This window comes from Carassius auratus, chromosome 2, assembly GCF_003368295.1.
Source record: "Carassius auratus strain Wakin chromosome 2, ASM336829v1, whole genome shotgun sequence".
Classification (NCBI taxonomy): Eukaryota; Metazoa; Chordata; class Actinopteri; order Cypriniformes; family Cyprinidae; genus Carassius; species Carassius auratus.
This window is the reverse complement of record NC_039244.1, coordinates 3723214-3741783: the sequence shown is the minus strand read 5'-3', so window position 1 is coordinate 3741783 and position 18570 is coordinate 3723214. Positions and strand designations below refer to the sequence as shown.

The 18570-nt window shown below is 36.1% G+C and overlaps 3 protein-coding genes across 3 annotated transcripts; 1 reads left to right on the top strand and 2 right to left on the bottom strand.

Moving 5' to 3' along the window:
* Nucleotides 1–2162: 2162 nt before the first annotated feature.
* Nucleotides 2163–10236, bottom strand: pigr (polymeric immunoglobulin receptor). Its single transcript, XM_026278727.1, has 8 exons — nucleotides 10087–10236; nucleotides 6429–6773; nucleotides 5501–5582; nucleotides 5114–5340; nucleotides 4841–4895; nucleotides 4658–4752; nucleotides 4435–4484; nucleotides 2163–2545 (listed from the first exon to the last, which is right to left on the bottom strand). Exons 1-8 carry the CDS (start codon nucleotides 10133–10135, stop codon nucleotides 2465–2467), a joined length of 984 nt encoding a protein of 327 aa, XP_026134512.1. The 5' UTR covers nucleotides 10136–10236; the 3' UTR covers nucleotides 2163–2464.
* A 231-nt stretch (nucleotides 10237–10467) lies between these two features.
* LOC113112837 (dolichyl-diphosphooligosaccharide--protein glycosyltransferase subunit dad1-like) lies at nucleotides 10468–12571 on the bottom strand. Its single transcript, XM_026278739.1, has 3 exons — nucleotides 12252–12571; nucleotides 11657–11789; nucleotides 10468–10660 (listed from the first exon to the last, which is right to left on the bottom strand). The coding sequence occupies exons 1-2, from the start codon at nucleotides 12460–12462 to the stop codon at nucleotides 11659–11661; spliced, it is 342 nt and encodes a 113-aa protein (XP_026134524.1). The 5' UTR covers nucleotides 12463–12571; the 3' UTR covers nucleotides 10468–10660; nucleotides 11657–11658.
* A 385-nt stretch (nucleotides 12572–12956) lies between these two features.
* LOC113112821 (protein ABHD4-like) lies at nucleotides 12957–18380 on the top strand. Its single transcript, XM_026278714.1, has 8 exons — nucleotides 12957–13110; nucleotides 14079–14167; nucleotides 14359–14463; nucleotides 14542–14830; nucleotides 15121–15305; nucleotides 16320–16431; nucleotides 16506–16692; nucleotides 16779–18380. Exons 1-8 carry the CDS (start codon nucleotides 13076–13078, stop codon nucleotides 16866–16868), a joined length of 1092 nt encoding a protein of 363 aa, XP_026134499.1. The 5' UTR covers nucleotides 12957–13075; the 3' UTR covers nucleotides 16869–18380.
* Nucleotides 18381–18570: the final 190 nt, after the last annotated feature.

The window sequence follows — 18570 nt, the reverse complement described above, 5'->3', positions numbered from 1 at the left end:
GTGAGATATGAGTTATCAGGGCTTCTGTATGTTTTAGTAAAGATTCACACTTCTTTCACAAACTTGCTGCACTGTTAGTTGAGAATAATTGCTGATTGTAAAAAAATCTTCACACTGCACAAGTCACTCATAAGGCTTTGCTTTCTTACAGACAGATAAACGTGTTAGTAATGAACTAGCTTTACTTCGTTACTGTACTTGAGCACAATTTTTCGAGTAGTGTAGGTCTACTTTACTGGAGTCATTTTATTTTGAGTAACTTTTACTTTTAACTTCACTAAATTGCAAAGTATAAGATCGTAGTTTTTAATTCACTACATTTCATAAATCATATCATAACATCGTCCACTACATTTCATAAATATATCGCTACATCGTCCATATAATATATCACATGCTCCGACACGCAGAAGTGGTCTCTGATTCATGAATGAACCGAGTCTTTGAATTGGATCGCAAATCACACCAAACGATTCATTCGATCAACGTTCGCGATGAAAAAATATGTGCAAACTGTAATGAAGTAGAGATCAGTTAGTTCCTCACTTTCTGCACTGACGCCGAGATCGTTTGCTTGCTTCAGTGAAAGTATAACGTGCCTAATGTTTTCGGCTCGTACATTACACGTCACGCCCTGATGTCACGTGTTGTTACGGGATCTTTACGGGTTGTGTGTGAAAGCACGGAATATCCCGGGTCATCACTGGCAGTGTGAAAGTGCAAAATCTAGCGACCCTGGAAAAATTGCCGGAACAATTAACCCCTGTATTTGCCGGAATAGCAGTGTGAAAAGGGCTTATGGATTGCAGCTGTCCCAGAGTCGACAACTCACTGATTCAAATGAACCGTTTAGTGCGAGTCGTTAGTGAAATGAATTCACAAGTTAGAACTGGGAGATCTTGTGAGCGAGCGTGTATGATGAAGTTAAATGTTATTAATGTTGAAATTTTCGATCAATTATTATAACTGAAAATCATATTAAGGTCAAAACTGTCAATTGTTTGTGAACTAAATCTGCTGTTAAGAGTGATCTGTATAAACCCACTGAAATGCTTGAATGCTGACACATCAATTAGTATCTCTGTTTTAGGTATATATATACCGTAAAGTTAACAGTTTTATTAAAATGATAGGCTACGCATTCCCTATGTGACGTCTGTCACACCTGGACTCATTTAGTGTGTTTTTGCCCGTGACCCAGTTTGTGTCTTTCCGTGTTTGGTTTGATTAGTTCCCAGGTGTGTCTATTCTATTCCTCATGTGTTCCATGTCCCTGTTAATTTAGTCATGCCATCCACCTGTGTTTCCCCAATTATCCTTTTGTACATAAGCCTTGTCCTTTCAGTTCTGTTTTGTCGGGTCTCCTCACTTGCTACTAACTCATTCACTTACGTGTGTCTATCGCTGTGCTCCTTGAGTTGAATATATTAAAAGCCTTATTCCGTTTATCCTCGACTCCGTATTCCTTCAGGCAGCGTAAACCGTGACAACGTCTATTCTTATATTATCAACAGTAGCTATACATTTTTATATTGATTGGATTAACTAGCCGAGTAGACAGATATGAATGTTTATTCATAACCATACTGGAAATAAGTAAATATTGTTAGCTGATGCTAACTGTCTAACTAACAAGCTTGCTAGTGCTAAGTGGAGGTCATTTTTTTTTTTTTTTATAAAGTCCAAATATTTTTATTCAACCCATCTAGATAAATTACATCTGGGGGGAAAAGAAAGGGTGTGATGTTTAGAAGATGGTAACTAATTATCAAAGTGGGAAGTGATGCTCTCTGGGGTCATTTGGCCAGGGGTGTTTTTACACCATGGATTTGAGGAAAAATCATTCTGAAAATATAAATGATATTTTCCTCAAAATGTTCTTCCTAACTTCAGACCTTATTCTCATGTCATATACAACTGTGATGTTCTGCTGTGAACATTACTCTCATCAACGTAGTCCATATCAACAACAAAAATATGTATTGGGAAAATCATAGGTATTTTGAGCAGTAGGATTATAAAAAATATGTGCTAATACAAAATTGAATTAAGTAGCCTATATAAAATTGCAAAATCTATCTTTCGGTACTTTTTTACTTAAGTCCATAGAAATAGTACTTTTGTACTTTCACTTGAGTAAAATTGAAAAAGGAGTACTTTTACTTTTACTGGAGTAATATTTTATTATATATGTAGTTTAACTCAAGTACTTGATTTGTGTACTTCGTCCACCACTGGAAATACAAGACAAGAAAAAAATGCATTACAATGAAAGATGATCTTCCTGTTAAATATGAAGGAATGTCAAATATTAGACCAGTCTTCAGTTTCTCCAGTCTGCAGGACTCTCATAGACTTCATAAAGAGACTTGAAGAGTCAAAGTGTCCTTCAGATCACTTTATGATCTTCTTCATCATCATGAATGTCCATGAGTCTGGTGTTTCCCATCATGAGGCTCCTCTGTTAGAGCATCTGGACCTGAGCTGGAGCATTCAGGAAAATCACAGAGGGGTTCTTATAGTCTCCTTCTCTCCATGGACACATCTGAAAATGAGTAAAAATATCATAAACAGCAGAAAACTTTTTCTCACAATTGGACTCCAGACACAACATCATCATGAGCTGTGGATCTGTGGTAAAGATTTACATTGCACTCCATTATGTAATTAAAGCAACTGTATGTATGTTTTTTTTTACGTTTGTTGTTAGTTTCTCATCTTTTTTGGAATAAATATACATAGACTGTACAGCCACAAAAGAAGAGGAACGTACAAACCGGATTCCAAAAACGGTTGGGACACTGTACAAATTGTGGATAAAAACAGAATGCAATGATGTGGAAGTTTCAAATTTCAATATCTTATTCAGAATACAACATAGATGACATTTCAAAAGTTTTAACTAAGAAAATGTATCATTTTAAGGGAAAAATAAGTTGATTTTAAATTTCATGGCATCAACACATCTCAAAAAAGTTTGGACAAGGCCATGTTTACCACTGTGTGGCATCCCCTCTTCTTTTTATAACAGTCCACAAACGTCTGGGGACTGAGGAGACAAGTGTCTCAAGTTCAGGAATTGGAATATTGTCCCATTCTTGTCTAATAAAGGCTTCTATTTGCTCATCTGTCTTAGGTCTTCTTTGTCACATCTTCCTCTTTATGATGCACCAAATGTTTTCTATTGGTGAAAGATCTGGACTGCAGGCTGGCCATTTCATTACCCGGATCCTTCGTCTACGCAGCCATGATGTTATAATTGATACAGTATGTGGTCTGGCATTGTCATGTTGGAAAATGCAAGGTCTTCCCTGAAAGAGACGACATCTGGATGGGAGCATACGTTGTTCTAGAACGTGGATATACCTTTCAGCATTGATGGTGCCTTTCCAGATGTGTAAGCTGCCCATGCCACACGCACTCATGCAACCCCATACCATCAGAGATTCAGGCTTCTGAACTGAGCGCTGATAACAACTTGGGTTGTCCTTGTCCTCTTTATTCCAGATGACATGGTGTCCCAGTTTTCCAAAAAAGAACTTCAAATTTTGATTTGTCTGACCACAGAACAGTTTTCCACTTTGCCACAGTCCATTTTAAATGAGCCTTGGCCCAGAGAAAACGGCATCATGTTTAGATATGGCCTCTTTTTTGACCTATAGAGTTTTAGCCGGCAACAGCAAATGGCATGGTAGATTGTGTTCACCGACAATGTTTTCTGGAAGTATTCCTGAGCCCATGTTGTGATTTCCATTACAGTAGTATTCCTGTGTGTGATGCAGTGCCGTCTAAGGGCCCGAAGATCACGGGCATCCAGTAAGGTTTTCCGGCCTTGACCCTTACGCACAGAGATTGTTCCAGATTCTCTGAATCTGGATGATATTATGCACTGTAGATGATGATAACTTCAAACTCTTTGCAAGTTTTCTCTGAGAAACTCATTTCAGATGTTGCGCTACTATTTTTGCTGCAGCATTGGGGGAATTGGTGATCCTCTGCCCATCTTGACTTCTGAGAGACACTGCCACTCTGAGAGACTATTTTTATACCCAATCATGTTGCCTGTTGACCTAATAAGTTGCAAATTTATCCTCCAGCTGTTCCTTATATGTACATTTAACTTTTCCAGCCTCTTATTGCTACCTGTCTCAACTTTTTGGAATGTGCAGCTCTCATGAAATCCAAAATGAGCCAATATTTTGTATGACATTTCAACATTTCATATGTTATCTATATTTTATTGTAAATTTATTTTTTATTGTATTTATTATTTTATAAAATATACGTTTATGAGATTTGTAAATTATTCCATTCCTTTTTTACTCACAATCTGTAGTGTCCCAACTTTTTTGGAAACAGGTTTGTACATTGAGAACGTAAATAGGGTCTTTTATGATTTAATGTTGACAGTAAGATAGCATAAACTGCACTGACTGTGAGATTATCATTCATTTCATTTGTCCCTCGATGTTTCTGCTTATTCTCTGCAAAATGAGACAAAGGGAAAAAAATGCACAGGAAAATTATAATGAATACTTTTTATTTTAAATTTAAATGAGGTTGAATTAAGGAAAACAAAATGCATAATAATTCAATTAATTTATACAAAAAAAAAACAACAACAAAAAAAAACGTACAAATAACCTTGGAAACTTACTAAATAACTGCCGCAACTTCCAAAGTGCCAAAAAAACAGTCAGGACCAGCAATATGACCCCACACACCACAAGAGGAGTCTCCCAAACAGGACGCCTGAACAGACATGATGTGTTAGTCAGATACCAAGAACTAAACCATGAAGAATTACACAGAAAAGTGTAGGTGTAGAGCAGGGGGTCACCTGTGAGGGTCATTTGAGCTCATTACAGATTCTTGATTCTTGACTGTTGTGCTCACTGGCATAAGGACAGAAATCAAATGCAACAGTGTTGAGCAGAACTGTTTTTATGCAAAAGGTCAGCGAAGCAGCGAGGCAGAATCTACTTAGCAATGTGCCACAAGCAACCTGTTCCAATAGGTTTTTCTTTTTTGCCATCAGTATACAAAACTCGTGTTTCTACAGAGTAAGTACGTTTTTGTAGTATGAATGTCAGCTGCAATGTGTGTGACATACGTGTTGTGGTTTGTGGTGTGACTGACACATGAACAGCCACCTTCTGTTGACCAGCTCCACACCAGTACCAGCCTGAGTCTCTCATCTTCAGCTGCTGCATCGTCACCGTCAACATGCTGTTCCTGTCATCATGCATGAACACGTTGCTACTGATGAATTTTCCTTCAGAGTCCGTCACCATGCAGGAGTTCAAGTCCCCACTGCGACACCACCGCTTCTCACTGGACCTGCAGGGAGAATAATGATGTGAAATTGTAAAAAAAATTAACAAAATTACATATGTAATATAAACACTTTATAGGTTAAAAATACATTACAAGCTATGTGATATTCACACATCTTGCATCTCTTAGATCATGGGTCTGTTGAAGATTTACAGTAGGTTACCTGAGGCTTTTACTGTAGAGACATTGAACAGTGATGCTGCTGCCTTCCTCTGCACTTTGCAAACTGCTCACCACTGATATACCTGCAGCACAACAACCACTGACTAACACACAGCTTCACAAAGAAATGCCAGTATTTACCTATTAAGAGATACTCTAAACAGATAACCCTAACATTCCAAAAGGAAATATATGTTTTATTTCATTATTCAACATATATTTTCATTTTGGGGGAAATTTGCTTAATTGGCATGAAAACAACAACAATAATAATCTAAAATTATATTTTATAATTGTTCCCTATACCAAATGATCAGTTTTTACATTATTTCAAGTCAGCATAAACTAAAGGAAGCACAAGAAATACTTGCATAATATATAAAATATTTTATTAATAATGTTATTATTATTAGTTCATTTCTAAATTTATAAAAGAAATATTATAGACAAAATGATAGAAAACTCCCCCACTCCTCCAAATTCTAAATAATAATAATAATAATAATAATTTCATTTAGAATCAGCATAAATTAAAGTAAGCACATTGTCATCTTAATGTATACATTATTTTAACGTAAAAAAGTTTGAGTAATAATAAATATATCTTTATTTGTTTGTTTGTTTATTTATATATTACAGTTATGGGAATCCAATTGTTCTTGCTTGGTTAATAATACATTTAAAACTCTTAAGATGTCCCGAACGTTCTCAAGTCTGGTTGAATTCACATAGCCACATAGCATTAAAATAATTCTCGACGATTTACATATAAGTGCATCTCTAATAGCAATGATGTTTTTATTAAGATTTCCTTTGCTAGCTAATACATTATTTTGTAATGATGCATGTTAAAGTAGTGTGTGGGTGGGTTTAAATAAATAAATATTTTTCATTTACAATTAAATTACTCCTGTGTTGTTTCCCCTTACCTTGAATGACGCTGATATACAGGGAGGCAGTGCTGTCAGCCACCCACATCCCCCCGAGCTCCACCCCGCACCTGTACCAGCCCGAGTCCTCCTCCGTCAGCTCGCGCATGCTGACGGTGAACACGTGCTGCGTGGGGTCGTCCGCGATCGTCACCTTTCCACTCCCGTTAGGGGCTGATTCGGGCTCATCGGTGCGCGCGAGGCTCGTGCAGAACTCCCTCATCCGGCCCTGACACCAGTACTTCACGTGACTGATGTACTGCGGGTTATAGTGACACGGGACAGTGACGGACTGACCGTCCAGGACAGACAGATCTCCAACAGTGCTCACTGTGCAGAGAGAACCTAAAAAGAGGGACACCAGAAGATCATGGGCAGATCCTGAACAGTTCAACACATACTCTAGTGTAGATTTAGTGAATAGCATGTAAATATTATCAGCCTACAGCAGTAAAGTCTAACAACAGTATTCAGATGTGCAGCATTCAAATACATGCTTAAATACAAATATGTCATAACACAAGTGAGAAATCTGGTAACACTTTAGAATAATGGTACATTAGTTAATGTTAGTTAACTACTTTAGCTAAGTGAGAACAATCCTTCTACAGCATTTATTAATCTTAGTTAATGTTAGTTTCAACATTTACTAATTAATTATTCAAATGTAAAGTTGTGGTTGTTAACATTAGTTAATGCACTGTGACTTAGCATGAACTAACATTGAATAACTGTATTTTCATTAACTAACTTTAACAAATATCAACAAATACGGTAATACTAATATTGTTTATTGTTTGTTCATGTTAATACATTAACAAATGGACCATTATTCCAAAGTGTTACCAGAAACCTTCTTTGACCACAAAGTAAAAGCCCAAATGTCTTTCTGTTATAAACTATAAAGTGTGTGCGAATGTTTTAAATCATACTCTAACTCTAGCTCTTTCTATTCAACTTGGATTATATTTTACATATACTTTATCTAAAAAATAAACCCACTAGCTTTATATTTTTCTATTATATATTTTATATATATATGACGCATACACATACACACACACCTGCATCAGGTTAACCGAGACTTGAGAAGTAATTTACGCTTACATGTTGTTGCTCTTTTGTTAGTTTTGTTTGCTTCTATTGGCCCCATTTTTAAGTCACTTTGGATAAAAGCATCTGCTAAAGAGAGTGAGTGTAGAGACAAACAGCCAAGTATGGTGACCCATACTCAGAATTTGTGCTCTGCATTTAACCCATCCACATACACACCCACTGTGAACACACACCCGGAGCAGCAGGCAGCCATTTATGCTGCAGCACCCGGGGAGCAGTTGGGGTTCAATGCCTTGCTCAAGGACACCTCAGTCAGGAGTCAAACTTTCTAACCACTAAGCCACGACTTCCCCATGACTAAATGTAAATCAAGATTGCATATTATAATTACTTTATTATTATTATTATTGAGAAGGTTATGTAATATTGTTTATGTTTGCCATTGAAAGATAGATTACAATCTGACTGAAAAAAATACATTTGTTTATTATAGCATTAATCACAATGGCAGAATTCTTTTTGGTTTCATTTACACTCATAAGAGCAAAAAAAAAATAGAAATGATTAAAGCATAGTCTAATCATATAATAATGTGTGTTACTCATTGTACTGCAGAGCAGAATAAACTGTCTTAAAGAGCTAAAACTCATGGATCAGTTGTCATATGCCAAAATACTTGAAGAGGTCATGTTGCCTTATGCTGAAGAGGACATGGCCTTGAAATGGTTGTTTCAACAAGACAATGACCCCAAACACACTAGTATGTTTTACTTTGAGCAACTTGAAATTATTGAAATTGTGCAAGAAATGGCCGATTGTGGCCAACAGGCCTGCTTTTCACTGCCAGTTTATTTTATTTTTATTTACAGTATTGTTCAAAATAATAGCAGTGTGACTAACCAGAATAATCCAGGTTTTTAGTATATTTTTATTGCTACAAGGCAAACAAGTTACCAGTAGGTTCAGTAGATTCTCAGAAAACAAACAAGACCCAGCATTCATGATATGCACGCTCTTAAGGCTGTGCAATTGGGCAATTAGTTGAATGTTAAAAAAATAGCAGTGTGGCATTCAATCACTGAGGTCATCAATTCTGTGAAAAAACAGGTGTGAATCAGGTGGCCCCTATTTAAGGATGAAGCCAACACTTGTTGAACATGCATTTGAAAGCCTGAGGAAAATGGGTCGTTGAAGACATTGTTCAAAAGAACACCGTACTTTGATTAAAACGTTGACTGGAGATGGGAAAACCTATAAAGAGGTGCAAAATATTATAGGCTGTTCAGCTAAAATGATCTCCAATGCCTTAAAATGGAGAGCAAAACCAGAGAGATGTGGAAGAAAACTGAAGACGACCATCAAAATGGATTGAAGAATAACCAGAATGGCAAAGGCTCAGCCAATGATCACCTCCAGGATGATCAAAGACAGTCTGGAGTTACCTGTAAGTACTGTGACAGTTAGAAGACGTCTGTGTGAAGCTAATCTATTTTCAAGAATCCCCCGCAAAGTCCCTCTGTTAAAAAAAAGGCATGTGCAGAAGAGGTTACAATTTGCCAAAGAACACATCAACTGGCCTAAAGAGAAATGGAGGAACATTTTGTGGACTGATGAGAGTAAAATTGTTCTTTTTGGGTCCAAGGGCCACAGACAGTTTGTGAGACGACCCACAAACTCTGAATTCAAGCCACAGTACACAGTGAAGACAGTGAAGCATGGAGGTGCAAGCATCATGATATGGGCATGTTTCTCCTACTATGGTGTTGGGCCTATTTATCACATACCAGGGATCATGGATCAGTTTTCATAATCCAAAATACTTGAAGAGGTCATGTTGCCCTATGCTGAAGAGGACATGGCCTTGAAATGGTTGTTTCAACAAGACATTGACCCCAAACACACTAGTAAACAAGCAAAGTCTTGGCTCCAAACAAACAAAATTAATGTTATGGAGTGGCCAGCCCAATCCCCGGACCTTAATTAAATCGAGAATTTGTGGGGTGATATCAAAAAAGCCAGTCAATGGCCAACACTACTTTTTTTTCAACCAATTGCACAGCCTTAATAGTGTGCACATCATGAATGCTGGGTCTTGTTTGTTTTCTGAGAATCTACTGCACCTACTTGTAACTTGTTTGCCTTGTAGCAATAAAAAATATACTAAAAACCTGGATTATTCTGGTTAGTCACATTGTACTGCTATTATTTTGAACAATACTGTAACTAATGAAATACACCGTTGTTGTTCATCAAACGTCCATAAAACATCCAAGTGAAGCAAAAAAAAAAAAATGTCTTGCAAATAAAAAACTTGATTTAAAACACTAAGTGTGGTAGTTAATAGACATCACTCAAAAAATACCTTGAGGACTCTGGTTCACAGTGTTTTCATTCATCTGAAAACTCATCTAGCTGCTCTTAGAAACATTTCCATTCTGGCTTTTAAAAATGCAAACTGTTCAAATGCAATCTTCAGAACAGGAAGTTCTGACGCATTATTAATTCTAGCTGCAGAACGTCTTTTTTAAACGGTCTAAGATGTCTCCAAACAGCCAGTTGTTTTTCAGCATCTGTGTTTGTGAAAGGAATGAGTAAAGCTCACCTGGCAGATCACTAAGAACGAGAACGATTAGAAGAAGAAGAAGAGTCATCGCTGAGGTGGAGTGAGAAAAGGCCCTCTTACTAAAGACAGCTGATGTGAGAAGGAATATTTCTGCATTCACTCCCACTTCCTTCTGCCTTAACTATGTCCAGATGTGGGAGGTTTTTTCTTTTTTTTAACCATTTGTGCACCAGACTGCCATTGTCAAAACAGCATAAGACTGTGGCCAAAAAAAGTTATACACAACTCTGCTTCTAATTTCATTTACACTCATAAAATAAAATTGTTATTTTTCTATGTTACTTTTTTTAATATCTCAAACAAAGGTTTACTTCAGATTGGATTACCTTTGTTACATTAAATAAAACACCACAGGATCACTGAATTTTAAAGGCATTTCATTCATTTCAACAACTTGCAGAGAATTTTACAAAAGTAGAAAAATGAAGAAACAAGACAAGAACGTATCATAAATGACAGTTCTGTCAAAACATAGATTAACATTGAGAGATCTGCAGACAGTTGTTTGTTTGTAGCCGTTCTGTACACAAGCTGCGGCGTTTGGTCTTCAGATCTGTGAAAGACAAACATGATTCATCAGAGCTGGTCAAACTTATTCTGTTGTCAAAATAAAAGTCAGACACTTATCAGGCAAACAGAAAAATATAGATATATATCGGCTTTGGGATATGCATCAGTCCTGCTCTAATTATGTCTTTCACAGGGATTAAAACAGTTTATTGGCAGTTTGATGATTATAATGACATTACATCAGATGTACTTATCTCTAAATGAATGGCAAATGAAAGTCTTTCTTCAAGGAACATGAACACAGAATGCGGAATTAAGCAATAAATGTTAACCTCAGGCGGTTCTGAGCCACTGTGTATATAACAAAATTAATACATGACACAAAGGAGGAAGTATGTACCACTGTATCAGGTCAGTTTTCTATATTAGGCAACTGAGAGTTTATTATGTGTCAGTTAGAGAGCTTCAAGAAATTAGTTTATACTAAGGTTGTCAAAATGGCTGAAAAACTCAATTCGAATTTTGTGCTTCGATATGATTTAAATCCGAATTTAAAATGCATCATTTCAGTTAGTGTAAAAGAAAATCTTATGGCTTTTCTCCTGAGGCCACAAGAGGGCGCATCGAGCATATGATAACAGGACTATCAGCGAAAAGAGTGCTGGAAATGGATGGATTTTTTCTTTTTTTTTTTAAGGGATCTGGGCATCATATATATCTGCTATTTTGGACCTTTCTTTTCTTTCTTTTATTGTTGCCTGAACTATGAGACATGACCCCTTTGACACATACAGTCTTAAGTGGTAAATTACAGTTAAAAGATAATGTGTGAAGTGTGAACAGGACTTAAAAAAAATACCAGTAAACCATTCAGGCAACTGTCCAGTGTGAGAAACTGTAATATAATCAGTACATTACTGATGTCATGCTAGTGTGTGAACATGAACATCAGACACATGAAAGTGAAGTTAAAACATTGATTAGGAGCAACTGATTGCACACATCCACCTGCTGTGAAAGCCACAAAGCAGATGCTCACCTTCAGCCAACAAAATTCACGATCACTAAATGCAGAATTGTGTGAGCAAAGAGGAAATCAGCGAAGGCTCTCTCAGGAGACACAGTCAGGAAATCTCTCTTATTCTGAGGGTTGATCTGGATGCGAAGACAGACTGAAGATAGAAGAACAAAGACACAAATCATCAACAAACAAGACATATGAACATTGTTTAGTGAAGTTGGTGAAAGCAGTTCAAGTTATTAAAAAGATGTTGTCATGTTTGACCCATACCAATTATAATTTAGCTTTCTGGTAAAGAGATATATAAACACTTGCAGTTTTTAATGGTTTTATGTATGATTTTTACATAAATAAACAATGAACTATACTGCAAATATATTATAGTATAAAATAATAAAACAATGCACATTTAAATGTAAAAAAATATATAATTGTAATGCAATAGCGTATGTATTAGAAATATTAGAGATACAGTTATGTTATTCTCTGAAGAAAAAAAAATAATGTAATGATGTTATACACTCAGCATGCATACATCCCAAACATACATAACATGAAATACACATATAAAATGTTTTAATGCTTGTTATATATGATTAAGTAGTGTAAATACCAGCCAGAATGAAGGATCCCACACATGAGATGAATCCAGATAAGAAGCTGTTGAAGGGGAAGGTTCCCACCAACACACAGTACAGGAACTGGAACACTCCGGTTAGCAGAATATACAGTAGATACGCGTCGATCATCTTCAGCTTGTTCGGTGTGCTGCTCCTGTACTCCTCCACAAAACGCGATATAACGGAAAATACCGAATTGGACATGATTTCTGCAGGAAATGTACACAGAAACCCTGGAAATCAAGCAGCGGGGAAATAAATGACGTGTAAGAGAGAGACAGTTGTGCGTCCTCTAAATGTTCCCCAGTGGAACTGCAGGTGTATTTTAGTTCCGGTGCTCGTGCAGCGTTCGTGTTGATTTAATGCAAAGAAATGAAATACATCACACATCCCAATTTTCTCCCAGTGTAAAATCCACAGAACAACCGGAGACAATTGTGAAGCAAAAGAAGTATTGTTTTAAAAAAGAAAAATAAATAAAAGAATTACCTAATTAAATACATAAATAATTAATAATTATTTAAAAAACCAGAGTAATGATTAATACAAATTAGTATTCATTATTACTACACTGACGTTTGAAACATCAATATTTCAATATAAATCCGCTTACAAATTAAGATTTATGACATTTCACCAATTTCTTTTATTTTTGTTGCGCGGCTCCTTTAACTACGTCACTGACGTCAGTGTTACAAAACACAAACACGGGCCTTTAAAGTGACTCTCTGTGTGACAGAACCGGTATAGCGAATACACGAATCTAAAGTATGCCAGTCTATCGTGGTGGATTTTTATTGTATTATGTTTTATACTAATGTCTCCTGCAATGCAAGACGAGACTGACAAAGAGTGAGTACCGAATCTGAATATACGATCATAATACAGACATGAGATGTGAGTCGCTCATGTAACACGAAGTTTATTTTATTATGAAACACACCGTTTATCATGCGACTATTTCAAAATCCTGGCTGTTAATGTTTGATATGAAGTGATAAAATAATTCATGCTTGCTCTTTTATGACATAACGTCAAGTAAAGTCATGCTAAGCTGTTACATCGCTATAGCGATGGCTCGTTTTTAACTAAATAATTATAATCATTTACAGATTAACCTTTATATGTTATTATTATTCCTTATAGGATTGTTATTTTTTGAATTTAAGACTAAATTTAAATTTAAATGCTAATGACAACTTCCTTTCCTATGGTATAAAGTGCAGTCCATAAAAATAAAATTACAATAAAGTGATGTTCCTAAAATAATTTACATCTTAACCTTTCTGTCTAGTTATTGCTTATAGGAATATCCATCTTTAAAATTAAGATTAAAGTTTTAATTTAAATGTCAAGGGCACCTTTAATTATTTATATGATATACAGTACATAGCATAAATAAATAAAAAATATTTTATAATAAAGTGAGTCTCCAAAGGTAAAAATTTTTGTCTTATAATTGATTACAGGAGTATTCATTTTTACATTTAAAACTAAAATGTAAATTTTAGTGCTAATGGCAACTTTGATTCACATGGTCTACAGTATACAGTTACAATATATATTAAATATTAAAATGGTGCTCCTAGCAGTACTTAAATCTTTATTTATTTATTTTTTCTTTTATGTGCTTGTGTACGAATTATGCCTTCAAAGCATTATTAATTCTGGTTTTATTGGCAGCAGGTGACCGGCTTGTTCTGTGTATAAAGGCAGATAAAGTAGCTTTGTTTGTTCACAGATGGGTGATATAGACAGTCTCATATTCCTTCCTGCTGTTCTCATCCATTCACTGAGTTTATAATGATCTCTTTCTTCAGGCAGACCTCTGGGAACTGGTCTTGGTGGCCCTCTTGGAGACCAACATCCATGTCATTACTGAAAACAGCCGAAGCTAAAATCCTTGCCTGTAAGTTCCTCACTGTCCCTTTTTAATATTTAGAAATGTTATCCTATTATCATGTTTTATTCAGAATATAACTGATATTATATTAATATATTTTATTTGTCCTATTGTTATATTTTATCCTATAATAATATTTAATTTTATTGTATTTTATCTTAATTTTTCCCAATATGCCTATCCTGCCTGTTGTTCAGATATCAAAAATGACGTTTGGTCTAGATATGTGACTTTGCCAAATCAGAACAGAATATGGACCCTTAAAGTCACCAATAAATCAGCACGCAAGCATACAGACCAAGGTATAGTTTCTAATCTTGCTGTACAGTTTCTGTGTAAGAGTTTTGCACACTTAACCAAGCCTCCGTCACTCTCTATAGTTGCTCAGACGCCTCTAGTGATGATCCACGGGTTTGGAGGAGGTGTCGGTCTCTGGATCCGTAACCTGGACGCTTTGAGTCATTCTCGACCCGTCTACGCCTTTGACCTGCTGGGCTTCGGTCGCAGCTCTCACCCGTCGTTCCCGTCTGACGCCTCATTGGCTGAGGAGCAGTTTGTTACTTCAATTGAGCAGTGGAGACAATCTCTGGGGCTGGAGCGCATGATCCTACTGGGACACAGCTTGGGTGGTTATCTTGCAACATCTTATACAATCCAGTATCCAGAAAGGTATCTAAAAAGCCTATGCAGTAAATTAAATTAAATCAAATTAAATTAAATTGCAATAATAGAAATAGTTTCTAAAAATAGCTATCATCTAATCACTCTAACTTAATTTTAAAATCATTTCATGGATCACAAATTATATTATGCAGAATTATGCAGATATTATGCACACACATTTTTTTATGATGAATATAATTTATATATAGATTTATAAAAAAATATGTGGACCATGTTATAATTGTTAATATACTGAATGGTACGATGTTGGCAGCAGTTGTGTTTCTGTCCACTAGAGTCAGTCACCTCATCCTGGTGGACGCGTGGGGTTTCCCTGAGCGACCTCAGCCTCAGTTCGAGGGGTCAGGAGGTCAAGTGTCTGAGGATAAAAGGGTCTCGCCGTCTCGCTGGGTGAAAGCTCTGGTGTCAGTGTTCGTCCTCTTCAACCCGCTGGCCGTCTTCAGAGCAGCCGGACCCTGGGGTGAGTATCAGACCATGATGACAGCGACTCTGTTCCAAAACCTGGCAAGCTGTGTTACTGTCCACTTACTAGAGTACCAGCTGAAATAATAACTAGGATAATATTCATAAGATCCACAGGAGGATATGCAACTCACTACTGATTTTAATAGTCTTTGACGGTAATAAAATAAGCTACATTGTCAAAGACAAAATATGAAGAACATCTAGATTTCTGATACTCATGCTATTAATTATAAAAAAAAATGTTTTACTAGCAATGTCAGTATAGTAAAATAATTATTAATAATAAATTCCGTAATTTTAATAATGGGGTGTTCTTTATGATTTTATACTTGTGATTAGTGTTAATAATTTTTTACTCATAAATAGCATTTTATACCTGATAAAAGATATATGTTTTAGAAATATGTAAATCGTTTCATAATTTTTCAACATAATTATTCATTCTGAAAAAATTCAAATTAATTGAATAAACATGGTTGAAATGTTTTTATTAGAATGAATTTAAGAATGTGTTTTCTAATTAGTTTTTTTTTTTTTTTTTAATTACAAGCAGCATTTTCTACCTAATACAGTATTTTAGAGCTTGATATAAGGGAGCTTGAGAAGCTAAACCATTCAGAGCTTTATAAGAAATAAGCAAGATTTTTAAAAGTATACAATGTTTATTAGGGAGCCAGTGTAGTGTTGACAGAACCGGGCTCATATTGTCATACTTCCTAATTCTAGTAAGACCTCCAGCTGCTTCATTTTAATTATATTAAAAATGTAAATATTGTAAATACTGTTTTCATCAAAATGCATTAAGAGTTTGACTTCTTCATGAATCATAAGTGACTATGCCTCAGACTGGGTAACTAATGCTACTTTTCTCTTAATTTAATGTCATAAAATACTGTCTGTGTTGCCAGGTTACTAGGTTTTGGGACATGATCAGATGAGCAATTGAAGATTCACTTTGTATGAAGGTGATGTTATTCAAGACATCATCATGTCACGTGTGTTCTTGCAGGTCCAGGGCTGGTGAACAGATTCCGTCCCGACTTCAACAGGAAGTTTGAGAATCTGTTTGATGACGACACCATGACACAATACATTTACCACTGTAACGCTCAGAACCCGAGGTACAGTCCTTCTACACATGCATTCTCCTGAAGATGCAGAACAGACTGTATATTGAATTGTCTTTTCCTCTCAGCGGTGAGGTGGGTTTCAAAGCCATGGTTGAGTCGATCGGGTGGGCCAAGAGGCCGATGGTTCAGCGAGTTCATCTGCTGCCCCCGTCGATGCCCGTCAGCATACTGTACGGCTCGCTGTCCTGGGTGGACCCTTCCACTGGAAAAACAGTCGTTCAGATCAGAGGCAAAAGCCCCACCAGCGTCACGGTGAGAAATGAATGCGTTTGCAATGCAGGACACTTTTTTTGGAAATATTTCAAATGACATGCAACCACTGGCTTGTCTCTCTACAGCTGATCGAAGATGCTTCCCATCACGTCTACGCCGATCAGCCAGAAGAGTTCAACCGAGTAGTTGAGAGCATTTGTAACACAGTAGACTGAATATGATGCACATTGGTTTGTATGCGCATCTGTATTTTTGAAAGAGGTATGTTCCGTGTCTGTGGGATCAGGTTGAAAGAAACATTTAAAAGCTAAGCTGTTCTCAGTCCTTGTCGCTTCATATTCTGATTTTACTGTTTGAGGCCTTTAATGTGGAATTGCTTAGTGATTGTGCTGCGGGATTCAGTGGAAACTGGTTGTGTTTGTATTTTTTTAAACCTCTCCATCTTATTCTTCAATGTGGAAGTAAGCATTAGCTGCTATAGGGAAATAACCAGAAGAACGGCAACGTGCAGTAAAGGGTAAAACTGTTTGCACTACAAGCCAGTGTGTTCATAATACATTAAAATAATATGGTAAGTCACACTAATTTGCAATATCAAGCTGTTCTGCACAGCTAAAAATAGCTGGATTCCATTGAGACCGGATGCCAGACTCATACAATTCACAAAGGTGGATGTTACATTCAGATTTCTTTTGAGTCATGCACTGTGTCATGAATGCACTGACAGTGATTGGACAGTCATATTGACTAAAAGAAGAGATATTTAATTAATCATTCATTATTATAAACGATTGTCTGTTTTTAGAACCTGTCTGCATTTGTTTGTCTTCATAGATTTTTATACTGCTATAGTGCTTATTTTATGTGCACTGTATATTTATTTAAGCTTTTTATGTATATAATTATTTACGCATCAGTGCAGCATCACCCTGATCCAAGTTTGTGATTCTTACACGTTTTGTTTATCATGATAATCTTTAAAAATGAAGACCTCTTCTGTGAATCCTGAAGCCTAAATGCGAAATTAGCTAAAGGAACTGCACCGCAGTCATGTGACTTCAACTTCACAACCAATACGTTTCCAAAACCTCTTATAGTCTTTATTTTAAAACATTTAGAAAAGTTTGCAGGAGCTTGATAAACACAAATGAGTCTGTAAAAGCAAATGAGTTGATCTGTTTTTCGTGTCCCAATTAGTCACCAGCAACTAGCTTAAAAACATAAGTAACAGAGTATCACTGATGCATATTATGTTGTAGAATAAAGCTGAACATATCCTGGGCTGAGAACTGAGAAATCTCATTTCCCTTGATCTTTTGACATCAAAGAGGTCATTGTACTTTAAAAGCATCCTGTAAGTTTCAAAACTCAAAACTTTCTCGTTAGTTTAAAAACAGCTTTTATTGAAACCAAGCTCAGAAAATGACTCGTTTTGTATTGTGCCAATTTATGATGTAATAGTGCTGCAAATGCCCACCTCTGCAACTGTTAGGCAGTCATAGCAGTGAGTGTTTACTTGCGATTCTTGAATGCATCATCTCTGCACTCTATTTTGTTTCTGGGAGTTTTTCTCATTCATGTGATTACAATTAAGTGACACTATGAGGCACTGGATGCACAATTTTGCTTTTTGAGGTATGCAACTGATTTCATCAGAGAATGAGTTGCATAATTCCTGATAATGTTATATGGCGAGTGAAAAAGTATTAAATAAATGTATCAAACAGAAGTATACTATACTAGTAGGGTGGCCTTACTACACCACAAATATGATTGTGTCTCTCAAAACATTTGTGTGCCAGCATGGCACTCTAATCAATATAAAATGGTTCTTGATTTAAAAAAAATCATTCCTGATATTTCTGACTTGTCATGCTAGACATGAAAGTTATCAAATGCATTTCATTGTAAGATACC

Excerpts from the sequence above, each read along its gene's own strand:
- pigr (XM_026278727.1), bottom strand. The coding sequence starts at position 10,135 with ATGACTCTTCTTCTTCTTCTAATCGTTCTCGTTCTTAGTGATCTGCCA. Across the intron at positions 6,774-10,086 it reads CGTTCTTAGTGATCTGCCAG|GTTCTCTCTGCACAGTGAGC; the intron begins GTGAGCTTTACT and ends CCCTCTTTTTAG. Across the intron at positions 2,546-4,434 it reads AAATGAATGATAATCTCACA|ATGTGTCCATGGAGAGAAGG; the intron begins GTCAGTGCAGTT and ends ACTCATTTTCAG.
- LOC113112821 (XM_026278714.1), top strand. The coding sequence starts at position 13,076 with ATGTCTCCTGCAATGCAAGACGAGACTGACAAAGA. Across the intron at positions 14,831-15,120 it reads ACAATCCAGTATCCAGAAAG|AGTCAGTCACCTCATCCTGG; the intron begins GTATCTAAAAAG and ends TCTGTCCACTAG. Across the intron at positions 16,432-16,505 it reads TGTAACGCTCAGAACCCGAG|CGGTGAGGTGGGTTTCAAAG; the intron begins GTACAGTCCTTC and ends TTTTCCTCTCAG.
- LOC113112837 (XM_026278739.1), bottom strand. The coding sequence starts at position 12,462 with ATGTCCAATTCGGTATTTTCCGTTATATCGCGTTTTGTGGAGGAGTAC. Across the intron at positions 11,790-12,251 it reads GGGATCCTTCATTCTGGCTG|TCTGTCTTCGCATCCAGATC; the intron begins GTATTTACACTA and ends TTCTATCTTCAG.